This window comes from Pseudophryne corroboree, chromosome 12, assembly GCF_028390025.1.
Source record: "Pseudophryne corroboree isolate aPseCor3 chromosome 12, aPseCor3.hap2, whole genome shotgun sequence".
Classification (NCBI taxonomy): domain Eukaryota; kingdom Metazoa; phylum Chordata; class Amphibia; order Anura; family Myobatrachidae; genus Pseudophryne; species Pseudophryne corroboree.
In genome coordinates this window covers 5,698,920-5,724,554 of record NC_086455.1, presented here as the reverse complement: position 1 = coordinate 5,724,554, position 25,635 = coordinate 5,698,920, and the positions used below count along the sequence as shown (strand labels likewise).

The 25,635-nt window shown below is 47.2% G+C and overlaps 1 protein-coding gene across 1 annotated transcript in view; it reads right to left on the bottom strand.

Annotated features, from left to right (window-relative positions):
- LOC134980100 (nuclear receptor ROR-alpha A-like) overlaps window positions 1–25,635 on the bottom strand; it is a 52,310-nt gene that overhangs the window by 12,223 nt on the left and 14,452 nt on the right. Inside the window, exons 2-6 of the mRNA XM_063946755.1 lie at window positions 11,840–11,925; window positions 10,175–10,316; window positions 5,774–6,223; window positions 5,460–5,581; window positions 496–628 (exon numbers count right to left, since the gene is read on the bottom strand). Of these exons, the coding sequence (XP_063802825.1) occupies window positions 496–628; window positions 5,460–5,581; window positions 5,774–6,223; window positions 10,175–10,316; window positions 11,840–11,925 (933 nt within the window). The remainder of the gene's footprint in view (window positions 1–495; window positions 629–5,459; window positions 5,582–5,773; window positions 6,224–10,174; window positions 10,317–11,839; window positions 11,926–25,635) is intronic.

The window sequence follows — 25,635 nt, the reverse complement described above, 5'->3', positions numbered from 1 at the left end:
AATGAAGCATGGATCTGTGTAGCTTTGTTCATGTGATGGCACCTGTGTAGCATGTGATGATACAGTATGCATATAGTTGGGTGTAGTATGGTATGCTGGCGGTCGGGCTCCCGGCGACCAGCATACCGGCGCCAGAATCCCGACCGCCGTCATACCGACAGCTCGGCGAGCGCAAATGAGCCCCTTGCGGGCACGGTGGCGCGCTACGCGCGTCACGCTATCTATTCTCCCTACAGAGGGGTCATGGACCCCAAGAGGGAAAAGAACTGTCGGTATGCCGGCGGTTGGGATTCCGGCGCTGGTAGGCTGGTCGCCGGCAAAGTGTAGACCACCCATATAGTTGAAGCCTGTAGTTTATTAGGTTATGTAAGCTGCAGTATTTTTAGTCACTGACTGGTACATAAAGGAGACTGTTGCTATGCATTTATTCATGTCACAGAGGGACTGTGCCGCTGCCTCACCTGCCTGACACGGCGACAGTGGGACCTCTGTTACCTGCTTTCAGTAGAACAATCTGGTCGTTTGGATTCAGGTCCATGAAGCCACTGAGACGCTTTGCGAATTCCACAATATACTGGATGGCGTTGGTCACATGACACACACAGCGCTCCCACATCTGGTCCATAGGCTGTAGACAGACAGACATCCTGGTAACTACCTGTCTGTATCTGGATCTCCTGTGACTGTCTCAGGCCTGACACACATTAATAACAATCTTGGCAGGATTACTAAGTATCTCTCCTGCATAAATAATCTCTACTTTTCGGCAATATTATATACAGCTAGTATATTGTATATAAGTATACAACTACTAGTGCTTATATACAGATGCAGAACTGGCTTCGCTCTCCGCTGTCTATTCCACCCAGACTGGTCAGTTCAGATGGAAGCGGTACATGGTGACATCCGGGCTTAATGTTATCTGGTCTCCAGAAGGGCTTTACCCTTTGTGCATCTTAATGCTCCATATATCTCCTCAATGGAAAGATACTTAGCACCTTCATTGAGCTAAGTTATCACCTTTAGGGACCTATTCATCATTAAATATAACTTAAGGATCTAATTGCTGCAAATTATGGCATCAGACCCAAATCTACCAGAGCTCCAGTGTCGGACAGCTGCTCTGAAAAGTCTGTAGAGCCTCAGCCCAGCAGTGGATGTCAGAGTGATAATGACTCTATAGTGGTCCCTCCTAACCACATTTATGTCCCAATTTTTTTTTACTAAAATCCTGTATAAAATGCTATGGCCTCTGTGTAATATTTGAAATTTTTGTCCCTCTCTCTCCCACAGAGAGGCATTTATCTGTTTCTTATCACCATTGCGTTTTGCACTGCCATTTGATCCATCATCTCAATGTATATAGTGTGCCTACACTTGGCTTCTAAATCACAACATTCATCATTTCTCTCTTCCACTGCCCATTTCATTTTTTTTTTTCAGTATGACGTACCTACCCTGATTCCGCTGAGGCGCTCGCATGATTAGGGTAGCCCCTTGCCTGCTGCGAAAGCAGACAGCTACCTGCCATGTTTAGGCTCGCAGCCTCCGTGGCCCACCATACAAACGATGCAGACACGCCTCCGCTGTCCGAACTGTGCCCCCCAAACGGTGCGTCGACGCCCACAAAACGCAGCGTTGACGCCTCGTTACCGCCCCCTGCCAGGACTTAGACTGCGTTCTGAAGAGAATGCAGTTTAAGACCTTGCGCATGCGCACATCGGCGTACACACAAGCGAACATGTGCTGACATAGCCAAATAGCGGTTACAGCACAATAGCGACCCATGGTGAATCGGTCTGTTAGTCCTCAACTGGCATACATCACTTGGCAGCTATATTGAATTTAGGTAATGCTGCTTTGGTAATAGAAGCTCTAGAAGTTAGATCCTTTGAGATTCCTTATACAGAAATTTAAATGTGCTTTCTATTCCATCTCCCAACACTCACATTATAGTTGAAGGGGATTTGCACCGTGCCTGATGTCTTCTCATGGCATCAAATTGGGGTCAGATATTTCTGCCAGCTGTTTTCTGAAATGTTTTAATGAAAGAAATCAAAGTGACCATGTTCCTGGAAGAACTAAATGTTCCAGCGATTGAGGAGGTATTTATTCCAATTCTGGAGAACTGGGAGGCTGGCTACCTCAGCAGGAATGCTCTACATCCTGGTCCCTTCATGCAGAGGTTTCACTACAGATGGGCAAGCAGTGGGCTTAGATGAAGATTGTTATAGTTACTTCAGTAACTCGGCAGGGATATATGAGAGCACATTCCACCAAGTTGGAGAATGCCTCTTTGGCGGTGCATCATGAGGCTTCAGCGGAGCAGTTGTCAGCCACCAGGTCATCTGTTCATGTTTTCACAAAGTTCTACAATTTTAATGTTTTGGCATACAAGGAGGCTAGTTGTTCAATGAGGGTTTGTACACATCAAACTGAGAACGTTCCCTATTGTAGGTGCAGTTTTGGGCTCTCCTCGTAGTTCCAGTGCCCACAATGGATGCAAGAGGAAAAAGGGATTCTTGTATTTAACGTTAAATCCTTTTCTTGAAGTCTTCGTCCTATACTAAGGCTTGCTTAGAAAAATTACTGATTTTCTTACCGGCAAAGAGATATTGGGGGTCACTCAGACCTGATCGCACACTAGTTTTTTTCGCTGCACTGCGATCAGGTCCGGACTGCGCATGCGTATGCACCACAATGCGCAGGCAAGTCGTACGGGTGCAAAGCGGAATGTTGCTGAGCGATGGATTTAACGAAGAATCCATCTGCACAGCCGATCACAAGGAGATTGACAGGAAGAAGGCGTTTGTGGGTGTAAACTGACCATTTTCTGTTAGTGGTTGGAAAAACGCAGGCGTGTCCAAGCGTTTGCAGGGCGGGTGTCTGACATCAATTCCGGGCCAGAACAGGCTGAAGTGATCGCAGCAGCTGAGTAAGTTCTGAGCTACTCAGAAACTGCACAAAACTTTTTAGTAGTGCTCGGCTGCACAAGCGTTAGCACACTTGCAGAGCAAACATACACTCCCCTATAATCGGCGACTATCTGATCGCAGCGCAGCAAAAAATAGCTAGCGAGCAATCAAGTCTGAATGACCCCCATAGAGGGAGAGGAGCTCAGGCTTACTATTATTTGAACAGGAACAGTGCATCCGGAAAGTATTCACAGCGCTTCACTTTTTCCACATTTTGTTATGTTACAGCCTTATTACAAAATGGAATAAATTAATTTTTCCCCTCAAAATTCTACACACAATACCCCATAATGACAATGTGAAAAAGTTTTTCTTTTTTGCGATTTTTGCAAATTTATTAAAAATAAAAAACTAAGAAATCACAATTGGTCTTAGGTGCATCCTGTTTCCACTGATCCTTGAGATGTTCCTACTTCCTACAGCTTAACTGGAGTCCACCTGTGGTAAATTCAGTTGATTGGACATGATTTGGAAAGGCACACACCTGTCTACATAAGGTCCCACAGTTGACAGTGCATGCCTGAGCACAAACCAAGCATGAAGTCAAAGGAATTGTCTGTAGACCTCCGAGACAGGATTGTCTTGAGGCACAAATCTGGGGAAGGGTACAGAAAAATATCTGCTGCTTTGAAGGTCCCAGTGAGCACAGTGGCCTCCATCATCCGTAAATGGAAGAAGTTCGGAACCACCAGGACTCTTCCTAGAGCTGGCCGGCCGTCTAAACTGAGCGATCGGGGGAGAAGGGCCCTAGTCAGGGAGGTGACCAAGAACTCGATGGTCACTCTGTCAGAGATACAGCATTCCTCTGTGGAGAGAGGAGAACTTTCCAGGACAACCATCTCTGCAGAAATCCACCAATCAGGCCTGTATGGTAGAGTGGCCAGACGGAAGCCACTCCTTAGTAAAAAGCGCATGGCAGCATGCCTGGAATTTGCCAAAATGCACCTGAAGTACTCTCAGACCATGAGAAACAAAATTCTCTAGTCTGATGAGACAAAGATTTAACTCTTTTGTCTGAATGACAGGAGTCATGTTTGGAGGAAACCAGGTACTGCTTATGACCAGGCCAATACCATCCCTACAGTGAAGCATGGTGGTGGCAGCATCATGCTGTGGGGATGTTTTTCAGCGGCAGGAACTAGGAGACTAGTCAGGATAGAGGGAAAGATGAATGCAGCAATGTACAGAGACATCCTGGATGAAAACCTGCTCCAGAGCGCTCTTGACCTCAGACTGGGGTGATGGTTCATCTTTCAGCAGGACAACGACCCTAAGCACACAGCCAAGATATAAAAGTAGTGGCTTCAGGACAACTCTGTGAATGTCCTTGAGTGGCACAGCCAGAGCTCAGACTTGAGTCCGATTGAACATCTCTGGAGAGATGTGAAAATGTCTGTGCACCGGCGCTTCCCATCCAACCTGATGGAGCTTGAGAGGTGCTGCAAAGAGGAATGGGCGAAACTGCCCAAAGATAGGTGTGCCAAGCTTGTGGCATCATATTCAAAAATACTTAAGGCTGTAATTGCTGCCAAAGGTGCATCAACAAAGTATTGAGCAAAGGCTGTGAATACTTATGTACATGTGATTTTTTTAGTTCTTTATTTTTAATCTTTTAATTTTTTCACAATGTCATTATGGGGTAGTGTGTGTAGAATTTTGAGGGGAAAAAAATAATTTATTCCATTTTGTAATAAGGCTGTAACATAACAAAATGTGGAGAAAGTGAAGCGCTGTGAATACTTTCCGGATGCACTGTATGTCACATTACCGACTGCTACATCCCGCTCCCCCTAAATCCCACCAGTCGGCATGCTGACTAGCAGGGACTATTCCCACCGAGGTAGCGCATGTTGGGATGTGTAGTTCCACGGCAGCTGGAGTGATGGATGCTGCCTGCCCCTGATCTGCTCAGGGATGTAGATATGTACCTACGCCTGCATCCTGCCGCCCCATGTGACCTGACATGTGAGTATGCAATGCACCGCCAAATCCAACAGGTTTGGCCTGTTCCCGATAATGGCAATCCGACATTGTCGGAAACGGGGCTAAAACCTGTCGGGTTTGGCCGCGCTTCTGACAGTACACGTGGCCACCTATCCACGTGCATTCCGATAGGTTTCCGACAAGACGGATTTCCCGACTTGTCGGAAAAAAGGGGCCGAATTGAATAGGTCGGAACCCTTTCCGACCTAAACCTGTCGGAAACTGCCGTCTTTCCAACAAGACGGCAGTTTCCGACAAGAATTGAATATCCCCCATAGAGTGGGAATAGAACCTATATTCCCAACCCATTTAAACTGGCCAAACTCCTACACATACCGCTACACCCTACTAGACTATGCCATATCTATCTAGATGAATGTTTCCATATTTCCCAATATTTACCCTCCAATGTCTCTATCTTCTGCTACAGGTGAACCCTCCTTGTAATTATTCTTGTACACTTTCAAAACCATAAGTAAACACATTTTCTCATCCAGTTACCTTTTGTTGGAAATTTTCCAACTCTTCTGGTGAGAATGTTTTCCATCGCAGTAACTGCAGGTCCTCTTGACGAAACTGACATGTCTCCTGGTGCGCAAAGACCACGTTCTGCATCAGAAGCTCTGAGAATAAGCAATAAAAAATGACGACTTAAAAAAACATATGCAAGGTCATAATCAGCTCAGGAGGAGACTTGCTGCTTGAAAGTCAGCAAAACATGGTGTATATGTATATTGGGTATGTTTGTGAGGCACTGAGAGAGGATAGTACACCATTGGAAACACCAGTCTCTCATTGGGATCAAACCTACTCACCAAGCTCTGTTGCTGATACCATGCAGTCTGGTGGAAGACAATTGGCAAAGTTCAGGCTGCAGTATGGTTCTAAAGTCTGGATCATGTTTGGTCTTACATGCTCCACATGTAGCTGCTGAGCCCTGAGATAGCTCTTCCTATGTGTGGCTTCTGTCTGGGTCTTTTCCGGTGTGTTGGGGTGAAGTACAATTGGGTTCCTCGGTAATTGTATTCTCGACGTTGAGCACGGACATGTGGAGCAGATGGACTCCCACCTATTGTGGCCAGTCCATGTGGGATGCTGCATGGGGGAAGGTAGCTCAGGACATGTAGAGGATGGTTGTTCAACCTGGGGTTCGGGGTTTCTCTGGCCGGCAGATTCCTCTGCCCGTTGCTCTCTCAGACGAAGTTTCTGCACTTCCGCTTGCAAAATATCCCTTTGCTTCTTAGACATACGACCGAACTTTACCGCTGCAAGGAGAATACATGGGGGAAAACGTGAAGGGAAAAATTGGGCTGTAACTGTAATACAGGTCCCTTATCCAAAATGCTTGGGACCAGAAGTATTTTGGATATCGGATTTTTCCGTATTTTGGAATAATTGCATACCATAATGAGATATCATGGCGATGGGACCTAAGTCTAAGCACAGAATGCATTAATGTTACATATACATCTTATACATACAGCTTGAAGATCATTTTAGCAAATATTTTTAATAACTGCGCATTAAACAAAGTGTGTGTAAATTCACACAATTCATTTATGTTTCTTATACACCTTATACACACAGCCTGAAGGTAATTTAATACAATATTTTTAATAACCTTGTGTATTAAACAAAGTTTGTGTACACTGAGCCATCAGAAAACAAAGGTTTCACTATCTTACTCTCACTCAAAAAATTCCGTATTTCGGAATATTTGGATATGGGATACTCAACCTGTTTACACATTGGATTACACTGGAATATTGCCACGTACGCAGGTGCAGATTATTAGAAAACATTTCACAGGTGCAGGTTATTAGAGAATAAGGACATTACACAATTACATAACATAATACAAACACATAGAATAAACACCAAACATTATTATCACACCAGAGACAGATAACAGGAGCAAAGGTCAGGTTACTTCAGATGTTTAAAAAAATATGTTGGATTTACTTTATTACCTATCTTACTCTTATCTATACTATGTAAATATTCCCTTTTTTATGATGAGTTGAAATAAATGGACTTCTGTTTTTTTTTTACTTTTTACTCCAATGCAACGAGAGGTCTCCACATCAATACTGATAATCTGATGTGTATATAGCACGAAGGTCAAGTGAACTTGGCCTCAGCGTGACTTGGGGTATTGGCTGTTGTACTTTGTTTCTGGTGAAGGCCTGGAGTACAATTGTTCTCCTGTGCCCGTCACACATTGACATCTGCGACTTATGGGGCACATCCTGTGGTCATTAAAGTATTTGTCTGCATGGTCATGCGGCTAGTCTAAGGGCAGTCTGGTGACCCAATTACTCTCAGGGTCCCGCCACAAGACGGTAGCGGAGTCTTCATGAATACAAATGGGCCTTATTATGTTCCATAAGCAAGCCGGATGTTTATGTGTCCTAATTTAGCTAGGTCTTTGAGGTAGGTGAAAGCTGGTCAGACACAACTTTACTAAAGAAAAAAAAAGAAAATGTTAAAGATGTTTGTGTATTTGAAAAAGTAGAGGTCTATATTATATTTTGTATGTTAGGGAGAGGTGAACATTTGTGAATATTTCAACTACTACAACCAGTGACTGGACTGACCAAGGGGAGTGCATTGCTAGGACTGGACTGACCAAGGGGAGTGCATTGCTAGGACTGGACTGACCAAGGGGAGTGCATTGCTAGGACTGGACTGACCAAGGGGAGTGCATTGCTAGGACTGGACTGACCAAGGGGAGTGTATTGCTAGGACTGGACTGACCAAGGGGAGTGCATTGCTGGGACTGGACTGACCAAGGGGAGTGCATTGCTAAGACTGGACTGACCAACTGGAGTGCATTGCTAGGACCGGACTTACCAAGGGGAGTGCATTGCTATGTCTGGACTGACCAAGGGGAGTGCATTGCTAAGAATGGACTGACCAACTGGAGTGCATTGCTAGGACCGGACTGACCAAGGGGAGTGCATTGCTAGGACCGGACTGACCAAGGGGAGTGTATTGCTAGGACTGGACTGACCTAGGGGAGTGTATTGCTAGGACTGGACTGACCAAGGGGAGTGTATTGCTAGGACTGGACTGACCAAGGGGAGTGCATTGCTAGGACTGGACTGACCAAGGGGAGGGCATTGCTAAGGCTGGACTCACCAACTGGAGTGCATTGCTAGGACCGCACTTACCAAGGGGAGTGCATTGCTATGACTGGACTGACCAAGGGGAGTGCATTGCTAAGACTGGACTGACCAACTGGAGTGCATTGCTAGGACCGGACTGACCAAGGGGAGTGCATTGCTAGGACCGGACTGACCAAGGGGAGTGCATTGCTAGGACCGGACTGACCAAGGGGAGTGTATTGCTAGGACTGGACTGACCAAGGGGAGTGCATTGTTAAGACTGGACTGACCAACTGGAGTGCATTGCTAGGACTGGACTTACCAAGGGGAGTGCATTGCTATGACTGGACTGACCAAGGGGAGTGCATTGCTAAGACTGGACTGACCAACTGGAGTGCATTGCTAGGACTGGACTGACCAAGGGGAGTGCATTGCTAGGACCAGACTGACCAAGGGGAGTGCATTGCTAGGACTGGACTGACCAAGGGGAGTGCATTGCTAGGACTGGACTGACCAAGGGGAGTGCATTGCTAAGAATGGACTGACCAACTGGAGTGCATTGCTAGGACCGGACTGACCAAGGGGAGTGCATTGCTAGGACCGGACTGACCAAGGGGAGTGTATTGCTAGGACTGGACTGATCAATGGGAGTGTATTGCTAGGACTGGACTGACCAAGGGGAGTGTATTGCTAGGATTGGACTGACCAAGGGGAGGGCATTGCTAAGGCTGGACTCACCAACTGGAGTGCATTGCTAGGACTGCACTTACCAAGGGGAGTGCATTGCTATGACTGGACTGACCAAGGGGAGTGCATTGCTAAGACTGGACTGACCAACTGGAGTGCATTGCTAGGACCGGACTGACCAAGGGGAGTGCATTGCTAGGACTGGACTGACCAAGGGGAGTGTATTGCTAGGACTGGACTGACCAAGGGGAGTGCATTGCTAGGACCGGACTGACCAAGGGGAGTGCATTGCTAGGACCGGACTGACCAAGGGGAGTGCATTGCTAGGACCGGACTGACCAAGGGGAGTGCATTGCTAGGACAGGACTGACCAAGGGGAGTGTATTGCTAGGACAGGACTGCCGTTTTATAGCAGCCCCAGCCAGTCATGATCTAGACAAATATCAAGTTATTATAGTTGGAACATTAAGACATCACACCAATAGTTATACAGAAAATCCAGATGAAGTTAAGTAGATAATGAGGGCACAATAATGTTACTGATCCTACAATGGGACATCCATGAGCTTTGCTGCGTACATACACTCCACGTGTATACAGAGAGCAGTTCTGAGTCACATCTCAGGGCTGTCTGCATGACATAAAACCTTTATGTAAAACCCAGAAATCCAACAAAGCAGATGATAAAGTAGTGTGTTGAGTAAAAGTTGCTGGAGGGCACACCGTAATAGCCACTATGAAACCATGATTTAATTGATAAAAAAATGTAAATAAATTACCTAGGAATCACAAAAAGTGTGCTATAATTGGCAAAATTAAAGATCTTTACCTACAAAGTTATTACATACATTATTACACTAGCGTTTACCTGCGGCTTCGCCCGCGTGTATGTCTGTTATTGCTCAGCGGAACTAATGTTACAAATACAGTAGTGCCATCTAATATTATGATGTATACAGTATTGTAGTCCTGAAATAAACTGTAGTTGACAAATACTTTTAGTCAACATTTTTGTCGTCAAAATGAACACTGCTCCCAGCAGCCACTCCCCAGCATAAAGATGGAGGAGAGACCACCGGACCAGTGAGGATCATTTTTTTTTTAACTTGTGCCACAGGGTTTTCACCACTGAAAACCCAGCGATAATTCAAAATTTGGCACAGGGTACGCAAGGTTTTTTACCTCGCAAATTATCGCTCCCAACTGAATCCCCCCCTATGTGTGCCGTGTAAATGAGTGACGCGTTTTGTCTGATCACAGAGGATAATGTATTGCTGTGACATAGCAGCAGATAGTGTACAATATATCTAATCCTGTTAGGAAATGGGAACTGTTATATAGTGTATAAATGTGTGGATATAGTGACTCTATAGAGAGATAACAGGCCAGTACACTGGTATATGTGTGTTGCGCGTCTCTTACCGTCCCGCGACATCCCCAGGGATAGACACTTCTGCAGGCGGCAATGCTGGCAGCGGTTCCTGCTGGAGCGGTCTATCTGACAGCTCTGTTGCTGACTGCAAGAATAGATGGATTTCCCCTGTTGGCTTCTGCGGAAGAATCCCTGCCGGGGGGAAGTGAGGGTACACAGATGTGAGAATACAGCGCAGCTTCAGGCCAGTCCCCATCTGCACAATGCCCCCTCCATGCTGGTCACTGCTGATATCATGGTGCGTGCCCTTAATAAGCTAGCCAGAGATATGATGCCCTTTCTGCAGTGCAAGCACTGCGCTCTAACACAGCATCTGCTCAGTTATTATCATGTATTTATAGCCCCTCATTCCGAGTTGATCGCTCGCTAGCTATTTTTTGCAGCGCTGCGATCAGATAGTCGCCGCCTATAGGGGAGTGTATTTTCGCTTTGCAAGTGTGCGATCACATGTGTAGCCGAGCGGCACAAAAAACGTTTTTTTGCAGTTTCTGACTAGGTCTGACCTTACTCAGCCGCTGCGATCGCTTCGGTCTTTTTGGTCCCAGAATTGACGTCAGACACCCGCCCTGCAACCGCTTGTACACGCCTGCGTTTTTCCAACCCCTCCCAGAAAACGGTCAGTTGACACCCACAAACCCCCTCTTCCTGTCAATCTCCTTGCGATCGGCTGTGCGAATGGATTCTTCATTAAATCCATCGCCCAGCACCGATCCGCTTTGTACCCATACGACGCGCCTGTGCATTGCGGTGCGCCAGCATTGGCAAGTGCATACACACTTGCCGATGCTGGCAGCGACAAACGGCGGCAGGGGTGAAGCGAGGGCCCATGCTGCATTTGGCAGCATGGCATCGCTAACGACAGCCCCAGATCTTTTTGTATGTTCAAAAGATCTGGGGCTGTCGCTAGCGACCAGCGGGTGCGCGCATCGCCATAGGTATCATTCATGCACAGGGAATGATGTACACGATGTGTCATCCCGATTGATCGGGAACACCCAAATCGTGGCTCTAATCGTTCCATGTGTTCCATGGTACCATGGATGGACAACCTTGATGGTGGGAATCCGTCTGTAAGGGAACCATCGATGGTTTCACCCATAGATGGTCACCCCTACTTTAGTATTGAGCGAGTCACGGGCCAATCAATGCCCGGGGGCGGAGCTATGCTCCGTGTCCCCTACACCCTGGAAAGAGAGAAAAATAAAAATAAATAGGTCTTTATCATAGATGGCGGGAAACCATCTTGTTCTCTCCGATCGATGGTAAAAGTAGTTACCATCGGTCGTAGACCATTGATGATTTTGAATCATTTATGATCGATGGCCGTCCCTAGTAGCAAGTAGTAATCCAGACCATACACAGTATGACCTTCATTTTAAGTATATTTACTAAGCGGTGGCTTCTCATTCCTGGTTTTCCATGCGGCTGCTGTGGGAATGGAGGGATCGCAGCAGGTACTAGAGATACCTTCTTACATTCTGGTGTTTTTACCTAATATTTGCAGCTAACTCCTGAAAACGGGTGTTTTTTTCCGGGGAAGTAGCCGCAAATATGGACTAATAAATGGACCCTAGAGCCCCATGGACAGGCTCCTCCATGTTTTAAAGACATTTATGTGGTCTTATGCTGTTGTGCACCGTTACCGGCTATCTCACCTTACATCCTTCACACGTTATAACTCCATAGTGGATCCCGGAGGACTTGTCTCCACAGATCTTACATGGGATGACTTCAATGTGAGCTGAGGGAGGGAGAGAGACAGGAGAGACAGTCACACACTTTGCTGACATTTCCACTGACGCCGGTGAGACTCACCCACAGTCCCCAGCAGCGGCTTTCTCTGGTGACGTCTCACCACTGCTGCTGAGTGTGCACTTACAGCATATGGAAGTCACTTGTTTTTTTACCTGGTGTGGAAAGTGTTAAGATTGAAAGTGTCAACCAACAATGCAGACTGTGACAGGAAGTATAATACTGCAACACAACAAGCCAATCTCTACCCATCTGCCGAAACACCTCAGACTTCCGGCCTAGCCCTAATGATCACAGGGCCGACGTATGTACAAACTGCTGCCCAACAGTACCCAATGCCTATGTGGCATACGTAGATTGTAAGCTCGCCAGCTGAGCCCTCGTGCCCCCATATCTTTCTCTTTATACCCAGTCTCACTTTATTACTGTGCTCCCAACAGAATATGTTGCTCTTACATAAATGTTCATAAATAAACAATACCATCTCATGTTGTGCATACCTCCCAACTGTCCTGATTTTCACAGGACAGTCCCGTTTTTGGGGGCTGTCCCACCCACAGGCTGCAGTGTCCCGTGGTGAAGGGGGGGGGCGCAGTTGGGAGGCTCCTGTGACTGCTACTCTGCTTAGCACAGCGTCTATTCAGTGGAGACAGAGGGAGAGGGGGCATGCACCCTCCGTGACAACAACAGGGGGCGTGGCCATTGATTGCAGCACTGCTGCAAAGCCATGCCCTTTTCTATAGGCCACACCCCCTTTTTGGCCGGTTACACGTGTAGAAGTCCCTCTTCACATATTTCATATGTTGGGAGGTTTGTTTTGTGGCCTATTTGCTATCGAGAGCCCTGATAATTGTTATCTTGACATGAGTAGCAGCAGAGGTGGTAACGGCTAAGGGGGTTATTCAGAGTTGTTAGCAAACCAAATAAGTACACTAATGGGCAACACCATGTGCACTGCAGGGGAGGCAGATGTAACATGTGCAGAGAGTTAGATTTGGGTGGGGTGTATTCAAACTGACATCTAAATTGCAGTGTAATAACAAAGCAGCCAATATTTACCCTGCACAGAAACAATATAACCCACCCAAATCTAACTCTCTCTGCACATGTTACATCTGCCTCCCCTGCAGTGCACATGGTTTTGCCCAATTGCTAACTTTTTTGGTTTCCTAACAACTCTGAATATCCCCCTAAGTCAGTAGAGTAATGTAAATATGCTTGGGTTAGGCGGGATATAGTTTTGTAACGGGAGGTGAGGAGAGCGCCGGTCACATGACCTCCCCCTACATCCCACCCCCTCACAATCCCGACGGTCGGCATGCCGACCAACAGGCACTATTCCCACTCGTGGGTGTCAATGACACCCATAGAGCGGGAATAGAACCCGTGGTGACCTCAGGTTGCCACCGAGCCCGCAAGGGGCCGCCTTGCCGGCATTCTGCTTCCGGGATACCGGCGTCAGTATGCTGCCCGGCCGTCTCCTGACCACCGGTCACACATACCACACCCGGATAGGCATATGAATATCATTACAAAGAACTAAAGCCCAAATGTATTAAGCTATATAAAATGATAAAGTGGAGACAGATAAAGAGAGATAAAGTAGCAGCCAATCAGTTTCCCAACTGCCATGTAACGGGCTGTGTTTGAACAATGACAGGAGCTGATTGGCTGGTACTTTATCTCTCTTTGAGGTCTATTTATTCATATTATTTTGATAACAAAATGTGAAAAAGGGTGTATTCTGTTTTCACACCCTTTTCACATTTTTTCTTAGTATCACTGAAATGTATTAAGGGTCTTTTGAAGCAGTTTTTGTGAAAAACTGCTCCAAACCCTATAATTATAATTTTCTTTAGTAGCCCTGAATTTACTAAAAAAATAAATGTAAAAAAACACTGCAATGTGCCCTGAGATAATTACGCTAGCTCAGAAACCTGTACGGAGACTGGCCAGTGTGAACCCCCCCCCCCCCAAAAAAAACAACCAAAACATACCAGTCCAGGGAGCCGTTGATCGGTGCTCGGGTGCGGGCTGCCGGGCTCCGGGTCCTCCATGTGCTGTGCTGTGACACCCGGTGCAGTAAAGTGATGCTGCAAAATGGCAGCTCACTTTACAGCACCGGGGGTCACAGCAGTGCACAGGATCCAGCGCCGGGCAGCCCTGCAGGAGCAACGTTCACCGGTTCCCTGGACTGGTAAATATATTTACCATGGGGGAGAGGGGGCCGGGGTGCAGGGGGGATAGTCGCGACGGGGGGTCGACCCGGCGGCGGCGGTAGTGGTGATGTCGGCTGTGGCGGAGTATGTGCAGCAGCACATTGGGGTATTTTTATCCCAAAAAATACCCTGATGATGCTGCGGACAGGCATCGTAAGCTCTGTCCCTGCATGTGATATTCATACATCCGTGCGATCTAATCAGTTATCGCAGTGCGGATATCACATCAAGGATGCGGATGGTGATAAATAGGCCCCTTTATCTGTCTCTACTTTATCACTTTTGAAGGATTAATAAATTTGGGCCTAAGGATTAATAAGGCTTGAGGTTACCTAAAGGCTAAAAAAAAAAGGGCCGACTAGATGGGCCAAGTGATTCTTACCTGCCCTCACATACTATGGGGGGAATTCAAATGTCTGAAAAGTCAGTTGGGTGTCTGTTTTTTCCTGTCTATTACATAGGAAAAAACAGACACCCAACTGACTTTTCAAACAAATGAATATCCCCCTATGTTACTAAAGCGTTGCTGCTTTTGTGGGACAGTCCCGTGATCCCTATCACTAACACTTACACTGCTTATTACTGGCTGTGACAGTGCACTGCCAGGCAGTAACGGAGGTTAGAGAGGGCCGCTGGAGGCGGAGGAATCTATATGGCTCCCTCTTCATATCCCGGAACTACTTACAATATGATGGAGCAGGCTACCTGGAACCAACGCTATCTGACATAAGTTCCCGTAAGCAAAGTTTGCTGAATATGGGGCATCCACATTGGGCCCTAATCATGATTGGCCAACTTTTTTAAAATATGCAGAAACTAGTATTTCCACATGTGTAATAGCCCAAAAGTAATGCAGAATAGACCCTTTATCATGTGGGGAACACGCTGGCTGAGAATGCTACTGCTCCCCAGTTTCTCACTCAGTACTATATATATATATATTTACCGGTATATAGAAATGTCAGAGTAAACAGTAACCGCTACTGTGTTTAGCTAATAATATAATGATTTGTATACTGTAGGTTACCTCACCACTTTCCCCTGTGATTCCTCTCTAGCCCCTTTCTTTCCAGTAGTCTGTGAGTTATTTTTCTGTTGTGCATTGAAAATGTCTTAATAAATAAGGAATATAGAACAAATGGATGTCTGCGTCACTTTAGAAAAGAAAATGATTCAGCGTAAATTGTCAGCTTGTCAGAACAAAGGTGTGTGCGTGTGTGTGTGTGCGTGTGTGTGTGTGTGCGTGTGTGTGTGTGTTCTCCTATTTTTAGAGTGTTCAGTTGTGCTGCATTTATACAGTCTTTGATCATGCATGATCCATGTTTGTGTCCTGTGGTCTGGGGCTAGTGTGAGGCTGCACGTTGGCTCCAGGTGCTGAAAGGGTTTAGAAATGCAAACAGAAGATGCTGTCGCTGTACGTTTTCTTCCGCACTTGTATCTAGTCTTAATTAAAACATTTTACTGAGCGAATAGATCTGTGGAATACGTAGCCTCATCGAGGGGCCCATTTATCACTAAGTATTTACGGCTTATTCCCAGAAAACTGCTAGTCCGTTTTAGCCTATAGGCTACACTTGGCATGATTAGCCGCAGAGGGTTCCCCTGGATCCCTCCCCAGCAATGACTCTCGTGCACGTGCAGGGATGAGCTCCTTTCGGAGCCTCTGTCCCTGCAGGCATTCAGTGTTATGGAATAATCGCTAATAGCGCGCCCAGATCGACTTGTGTGTGCGATTATTGATAAATAGGACCCTCACTCAGCTGAGAAGTAAAGTGTTCGGGGAAATTTCTTCATTTTAAGTTTTTTTTTGTTCTCAGTCTTCTCCATCATCTGACTGATTGTATTACCCCTGGACAGCACTTAAAGTGGCACAATATGAAGTGTGGGCGCTACAATGTGGCATAATATGAAGAGTGGGCACTACAATGTGGCATAATATAAACAGTGGGCACTACAATGTGGCATAATACGAACAGGAGACACTACAGTGTGGCACAATATGAACTAGGGGCAGTACAATGTGGCATAATATGAACTTGGGCCACTACAATGTGTCATAATACGAACAGGGGACACTACAATGTGGCATAATATGAACTGGGGGTACTACAATGTGGCATAATATGAAGAGTGGGCACTACAATGTGGCATAATATGAACAGTGGGCACTACAATGTGGCATCATACGAACAGGGGACACTACAATGTGGCACAATATGAACTGGGGGCACTACAATGTGGCATAATGTGAACTGGGGGCACTACAATGTGGCATAATATGAACTTGGGCCACTACAATGTGTCATAATACGAACAGGGGACACTACAATGTGGCATAATATGAACTGGGGGTACTACAATGTGGCATAATATGAAGAGTGGGCACTACAATGTGGCATAATATGAACAGTGGGCACTACAATGTGGCATCATACGAACAGGGGACACTACAATGTGGCACAATATGAACTGGGGGCACTACAATGTGGCATAATGTGAACTGGGGGCACTACAATGTGGCACAATCTGAACTGGGGGTACTACACTGTTGCATAATATGAACTGGGGGTACTGCACTGTGGCATAATGTGAACTGGGGCACTACAATGTCAGTATAATATGAACTGGGGCACTGCCTTATTATGAAACAGAAAATGAAACGGTGACGCTACAGTGGGCCATAACATTGACTAGCGCACTAATAAGGTTCATACAATGAACTAGGTCATTATTTTTTGGGGTGAGGGGGTAAAATGAACTTGCGCACTACTATGGGGCACAAAATAAACTGCTGCGGAGAGAGGGGTTTCTCTAGAGGTATTGGGGGTGGTGGACCCTTCAAAATGTTGCTATGGGGCCCGCACAATTCTGTCTATGCCTTTGCTAGAAGAGATTTCACTGAACCCAGCAATGTTCCATCATTCTAATCATTAACCCTCTAATATATGGAATCTAGCAGTAATTTTCTGCTGTATACGTACATTATTCTCCAGGTTATGAGAAGATACATCTGGGGCAATGTGTCTACGTTCTCAGCATAAGCATAATGTATTTGTAGAGATGCTATTTCCAATCAGTACATAGAAAAGCAGCCCCTGGACAGGATATGTCACAACCTCACCACTCTCAGCAGCACTTGTGTAAGTCTAGGTTTTTCCTGTGGGTGTTAAAGCACCAAAGTGATAGAGAATAGATGTGGATGTGAGTCAGCAGAGCCACCAGATATTAGTCAGGAGTCGCTGGCGGCCTGGCCTGACGGTAACTCTCCCTTTTATCTGCCGGATCCTGACAGGAACAGAAACCCCACAAAAGGTTAGATTGGCCCAAGGCCCTGTTGCCAGACAGGCCAGGTACACCTCCTAGTACAGGTGCTGAACACTGACCCCTCCTGTACTCTAGAACTATGCCCTTTGCATCAGGAGACTCACCTTGGAGACGGTTTTGCAGGTAGACGTATCTTGTCTCATTAATTGCCCCAACAAATCATTGGTTACTCCAGGGTTAGGCAACGTGCGGCGCGTCCGGTGCTGTGGAATTACACATACCACAATTTTGTTTGTAGGACATGCTAAAACCGAGGCAGCGCATGCTGGGATGTGTAGTTCCACGGCAGCTGGAGCTCTGGATGATGTCTACCCCTGATCTGCTCAAACCTCTACATCCTAAATGCATGCCTTCAATAAGGGGCCTGATTTAGAGATGGGGCTTCTGCGTCCACTCTAGCTGGCTCCCTAGATCGGGGAGGCTCTCAAAAATCAGGAGGGCAAGTCTCCCGCCCCCTCCCACCACCTGCCCCCAGCCCCCTATTCACTGATGGAAATAGGCAGTGCAGACAGAAGATGACGTGATTCTCGCTGAATTGCGTCATCATAGCCACACACCCCATTTTTTTATGTTGGTAATCAGCATTGTCTTGCTGGGGAGTGGACATGATACCACACCCCTCCTGCTTTGCCTCATATGCCGAGCCACACCTCTGAACCACCCCCTGTGCTGCACCACGCCCCCCGGAACCACCCCCTGTTGGGGTGAGTTGCCTTCCCCTCCCGGAGGGGGACTTCACGTTGTTGGGAAGTATGGCAAACCGTTGCATCCAGAGCCGGCCCTAACAAATATGATGCCCTAGGCAATATTTTGGCTGGTACCCCCTGGCGCCAGCTCCGCCTCTGACCCTGCACCCCTTTCGCAGCACCATCACCCCTCACCTATAGCAGGCCTCATTTTGATGTTCCTACCTCCTATATTTTAAATAGGAACAGTGCGCACATTCGGTGCACAGCTCAAAAAGGGGTGTGTTCTTGTTGGGAAGGGGCATGGCCACACAATAGTGCCCCCAATTCAAATTATGCCACACAGTAGTGCAACTTTATTCACATTTTATCATGCGATAGTGTCCATAATTCGTGTTACATCACACATTAGTACCACTTTACCTTATATACGTTACTCCTCACAGTAGTGCCCCTTATTCACATTACATCACACTGAATTGCTTCTTATTCACATTACACCACACCATATTGCTCTTTATTCACATTAGACGACACAGTAGTGCTCTTTCTATATGTTACGCCACACAGTAGAGCACCTTATACACATAATGCCACACATTAGTAATGCATTTATACACATAATACCACACAGTAATGCCCCTTACACATATGACACACATTATTAATTTCCTTATAAACATAATGTGCCTTACACATTATGCCAACCTTTATTAATGCCCTTATAATGTCCCTTAAACATATGCTCCACATTGTTAATACCCTTAGACACATTACACACATAATGTCCCTTTCACATATGCCGTACATTATTAGTTCACTTATATATATATATATATATATATATATTTATTGACACACATAGTGCCCCTTACACATATACCGCACATTATCAATGCATTTATACACATGACACACATAATGCCCCATACTTACACATATGTCGAACACTATTGCACAAGAAACCCACCTGCACACAGCACTCACACGGCCGCTAACACTGTGACCTCTGCCTCTGACATGAAATGCTATGTTACAGTCATTTCCAGAAATACACTGTAATGTAGCATTTCGCATGCAGATACAGCCGCAGACACACACAGACTATAGGCATGCTGCATATAATTTTAATCAGCAGAAGCTGCTTGTGCCCCTAGGCATATCAAATGCCCTAGGCATTTGCCTAGTTTGCCTATGCCTAAGGCTGGCTCTGGTTGCATCCACCATCAACACTTACATCTCCTATGTCTGTGGCTGTGTGTCTGAGAACGCAGCCCGCTATCACTGACACTCCTGCCACATAACACGCCTACCTGGTGGATGTATTTCTTGTTCACCTCAGGCCACCCCCCAGTCACTGCCCAGGAACCCCCATCACTGTACTACTCCCATTACCACCTCTGCCTGTACACTCAGGGTAACACACATGTCGCTGTCACTGTACTACTCCCATTACCACCTCTGCCTGTACACTCAGGGGTAACACACATGTCGCTGTCACTGTACTACTCCCATTACCACCTCTGCCTGTACACTCAGGGTAACACACATGTCGCTGTCACTGTACTACTCCCATTACCACCTCTGCCTGTACACTCAGGGTAACACACATGTCGCTGTCACTGTACTACTCCCATTACCACCTCTGCCTGTACACTCAGGGTAACACACATGTCGCTGTCACTGTACTACTCCCATTACCACCTCTGCATGTACACTCAGGGTAACACACATGTCGCTGTCACTGTACTACTCCCATTACCACCTCTGCCTGTACACTCAGGGTAACACACATGTCGTTGTCACTGTACTACTCCCATTACCACCTCTGCCTGTACACTCAGGGTAACACACATGTCGCTGTCACTGTACTACTCCCATTACCACCTCTGCCTGTACACTCAGGGTAACACACATGTCGTTGTCACTGTACTACTCCCATTACCACCTCTGCCTGTACACTCAGGGTAACACACATGTCGTTGTCACTGTACTACTCCCATTACCACCTCTGCCTGTACACTCAGGGTAACACACATGTCGCTGTCACTGTACTACTCCCATTACCACCTCTGCCTGTACACTCAGGGTAACACACATGTCGTTGTCACTGTACTACTCCCATTACCACCTCTGCCTGTACACTCAGGGTAACACACATGTCGCTGTCACTGTACTACTCCCATTACCACCTCTGCCTGTACACTCAGGGTAACACACATGTCGCTGTCACTGTACTACTCCCATTACCACCTCTGCCTGTACACTCAGGGTAACACACATGTCGTTGTCACTGTACTACTCCCATTACCACCTCTGCCTGTACACTCAGGGTAACACACATGTCGCTGTCACTGTACTACTCCCATTACCACCTCTGCCTGTACACTCAGGGTAACACACATGTCGCTGTCACTGTACTACTCCCATTACCACCTCTGCATGTACACTCAGGGTAACACACATGTCGCTGTCACTGTACTACTCCCATTACCACCTCTGCCTGTACACTCAGGGTAACACACATGTCGCTGTCACTGTACTACTCCCATTACCACCTCTGCCTGTACACTCAGGGTAACACACATGTCGTTGTCACTGTACTACTCCCATTACCACCTCTGCCTGTACACTCAGGGTAACACACATGTCGTTGTCACTGTACTACTCCCATTACCACCTCTGCCTGTACACTCAGGGTAACACACATGTCGCTGTCACTGTACTACTCCCATTACCACCTCTGCCTGTACACTCAGGGCAACACACATGTCGTTGTCACTGTACTACTCCCATTACCACCTCTGCATGTACACTCAGGGTAACACACATGTCGCTGTCACTGTACTACTCCCATTACCACCTCTGCCTGTACACTCAGGGTAACACACATGTCGCTGTCACTGTACTACTCCCATTACCACCTCTGCCTGTACACTCAGGGTAACACACATGTCGCTGTCACTGTACTACTCCCATTACCACCTCTGCCTGTACACTCAGGGTAACACACATGTCGCTGTCACTGTACTACTCCCATTACCACCTCTGCATGTACACTCAGGGTAACACACATGTCGCTGTCACTGTACTACTCCCATTACCACCTCTGCCTGTACACTCAGGGTAACACACATGTCGCTGTCGCTGTACTACTCCCATTACCACCTCTGCCTGTACACTCAGGGTAACACACATGTCGCTGTCACTGTACTACTCCCATTACCACCTCTGCCTGTACACTCAGGGTAACACACATGTCGCTGTCACTGTACTACTCCCATTACCACCTCTGCCTGTACACTCAGGGTAACACACATGTCGCTGTCACTGTACTACTCCCATTACCACCTCTGCCTGTACACTCAGGGTAACACACATGTCATTGTCACAGTACTACTCCCATTACCACCTCTGCATGTACACTCAGGGTAACACACATGTCGCTGTCACTGTACTACTCCCATTACCACCTCTGCCTGTACACTCAGGGTAACACACATGTCGCTGTCACTGTACTACTCCCATTACCACCTCTGCCTGTACACTCAGGGTAACACACATGTCGCTGTCACTGTACTACTCCCATTACCACCTCTGCCTGTACACTCAGGGTAACACACATGTCGCTGTCACTGTACTACTCCCATTACCACCTCTGCCTGTACACTCAGGGTAACACACATGTCGCTGTCACTGTACTACTCCCATTACCACCTCTGCCTGTACACTCAGGGTAACACACCTGTCGTTGTCACTGTACTACTCCCATTACCACCTCTGCCTGTACACTCAGGGTAACACACATGTCGCTGTCACTGTACTACTCCCATTACCACCTCTGCCTGTACACTCAGGGTAACACACATGTCGCTGTCACTGTACTACTCCCATTACCACCTCTGCCTGTACACTCAGGGTAACACACCTGTCGTTGTCACTGTACTACTCCCATTACCACCTCTGCCTGTACACTCAGGGTAACACACATGTCGCTGTCACTGTACTACTCCCATTACTACCTCTGCCTGTACACTCAGGGTAACACACATGTCGCTGTCACTGTACTACTCCCATTACCACCTCTGCCTGTACACTCAGGGTAACACACATGTCGCTGTCACTGTACTACTCCCATTACCACCTCTGCCTGTACACTCAGGGTAACACACATGTCGCTGTCACTGTACTACTCCCATTACCACCTCTGCCTGTACACTCAGGGTAACACACATGTCGCTGTCACTGTACTACTCCCATTACCACCTCTGCCTGTACACTCAGGGCAACACACATGTCGTTGTCACTGTACTACTCCCATTACCACCTCTGCCTGTACACTCAGGGTAACACACATGTCGTTGTCACTGTACTACTCCCATTACTACCTCTGCATGTACACTCAGGGTAACACACATGTCATTGTCACAGTACTACTCCCATTACTACCTCTGCCTGTACACTCAGGGTAACACACATGTCATTGTCACAGTACTACTCCCATTACCACCTCTGCCTGTACACTCAGGGTAACACACCTGTCGCTGTCACTGTACTACTCCCATTACCACCTCTGCCTGTACACTCAGGGTAACACACATGTCGCTGTCACTGTACTACTCCCATTGCCACCTCTGCCTGTACACTCAGGGTAACACACATGTCGCTGTCACTGTACTACTCCCATTACCACCTCTGCCTGTACACTCAGGGTAACACACATGTCGTTGTCACTGTACTACTCCCATTACCACCTCTGCCTGTACACTCAGGGTAACACACCTGTCGCTGTCACTGTTCTTCTCCCATTACCACCTCTGCATGTACACTCAGGGTAACACACATGTCATTGTCACAGTACTACTCCCATTACTACCTCTGCCTGTACACTCAGGGTAACACACATGTCGCTGTCACTGTACTACTCCCATTACCACCTCTGCCTGTACACTCAGGGTAACACACATGTCGCTGTCACTGTACTACTCCCATTACCACCTCTGCCTGTACACTCAGGGTAACACACATGTCGTTGTCACTGTACTACTCCCATTACCACCTCTGCCTGTACACTCAGGGTAACACACATGTCGTTGTCACTGTACTACTCCCATTACCACCTCTGCCTGTACACTCAGGGTAACACACATGTCGTTGTCACTGTACTACTCCCATTACCACCTCTGCCTGTACACTCAGGGTAACACACCTGTCGTTGTCACTGTACTACTCCCATTACCACCTCTGCATGTACACTCAGGGTAACACACATGTCGTTGTCACTGTACTACTCCCATTACCACCTCTGCATGTACACTCAGGGTAACACACATGTCGTTGTCACTGTACTACTCCCATTACCACCTCTGCCTGTACACTCAGGGTAACACACATGTCGCTGTCACTGTACTACTCCCATTACCACCTCTGCCTGTACACTCAGGGTAACACACATGTCGCTGTCACTGTACTACTCCCATTACCACCTCTGCCTGTACACTCAGGGTAACACACATGTCGCTGTCACTGTACTACTCCCATTACCACCTCTGCCTGTACACTCAGGGTAACACACCTGTCGTTGTCACTGTACTACTCCCATTACCACCTCTGCCTGTACACTCAGGGTAACACACATGTCGCTGTCACTGTACTACTCCCATTACCACCTCTGCCTGTACACTCAGGGTAACACACATGTCGTTGTCACTGTACTACTCCCATTACCACCTCTGCCTGTACACTCAGGGTAACACACATGTCGTTGTCACTGTACTACTCCCATTACCACCTCTGCCTGTACACTCAGGGTAACACACATGTCGCTGTCACTGTACTACTCCCATTACCACCTCTGCCTGTACACTCAGGGTAACACACATGTCGCTGTCACTGTACTACTCCCATTACCACCTCTGCCTGTACACTCAGGGTAACACACATGTCGCTGTCACTGTACTACTCCCATTACCACCTCTGCCTGTACACTCAGGGTAACACACATGTCGTTGTCACTGTACTACTCCCATTACCACCTCTGCATGTACACTCAGGGTAACACACATGTCGCTGTCACTGTACTACTCCCATTACCACCTCTGCCTGTACACTCAGGGTAACACACATGTCGCTGTCACTGTACTACTCCCATTACCACCTCTGCCTGTACACTCAGGGTAACACACCTGTCGTTGTCACTGTACTACTCCCATTACCACCTCTGCCTGTACACTCAGGGTAACACACATGTCGCTGTCACTGTACTACTCCCATTACCACCTCTGCCTGTACACTCAGGGTAACACACATGTCGCTGTCACTGTACTACTCCCATTACCACCTCTGCCTGTACACTCAGGGTAACACACATGTCGTTGTCACTGTACTACTCCCATTACCACCTCTGCATGTACACTCAGGGTAACACACATGTCGCTGTCACTGTACTACTCCCATTACCACCTCTGCCTGTACACTCAGGGTAACACACATGTCGCTGTCACTGTACTACTCCCATTACCACCTCTGCCTGTACACTCAGGGTAACACACATGTCGCTGTCACTGTACTACTCCCATTACCACCTCTGCCTGTACACTCAGGGTAACACACATGTCGTTGTCACTGTACTACTCCCATTACCACCTCTGCCTGTACACTCAGGGTAACACACATGTCGTTGTCACTGTACTACTCCCATTACCACCTCTGCCTGTACACTCAGGGTAACACACATGTCGCTGTCACTGTACTACTCCCATTACCACCTCTGCCTGTACACTCAGGGTAACACACATGTCGCTGTCACTGTACTACTCCCATTACCACCTCTGCCTGTACACTCAGGGTAACACACATGTCGCTGTCACTGTACTACTCCCATTACCACCTCTGCATGTACACTCAGGGTAACACACATGTCATTGTCACAGTACTACTCCCATTACTACCTCTGCCTGTACACTCAGGGTAACACACATGTCATTGTCACAGTACTACTCCCATTACCACCTCTGCCTGTACACTCAGGGTAACACACATGTCGTTGTCACTGTACTACTCCCATTACCACCTCTGCCTGTACACTCAGGGTAACACACATGTCATTGTCACAGTACTACTCCCATTACTACCTCTGCCTGTACACTCAGGGTAACACACCTGTCGCTGTCACTGTTCTACTCCCATTACCACCTCTGCCTGTACACTCAGGGTAACACACATGTCGCTGTCACTGTACTACTCCCATTACCACCTCTGCATGTACACTCAGGGTAACACACATGTCATTGTCACAGTACTACTCCCATTACTACCTCTGCCTGTACACTCAGGGTAACACACCTGTCGCTGTCACTGTTCTACTCCCATTACCACCTCTGCCTGTACACTCAGGGTAACACACATGTCGCTGTCACTGTACTACTCCCATTACCACCTCTGCCTGTACACTCAGGGTAACACACATGT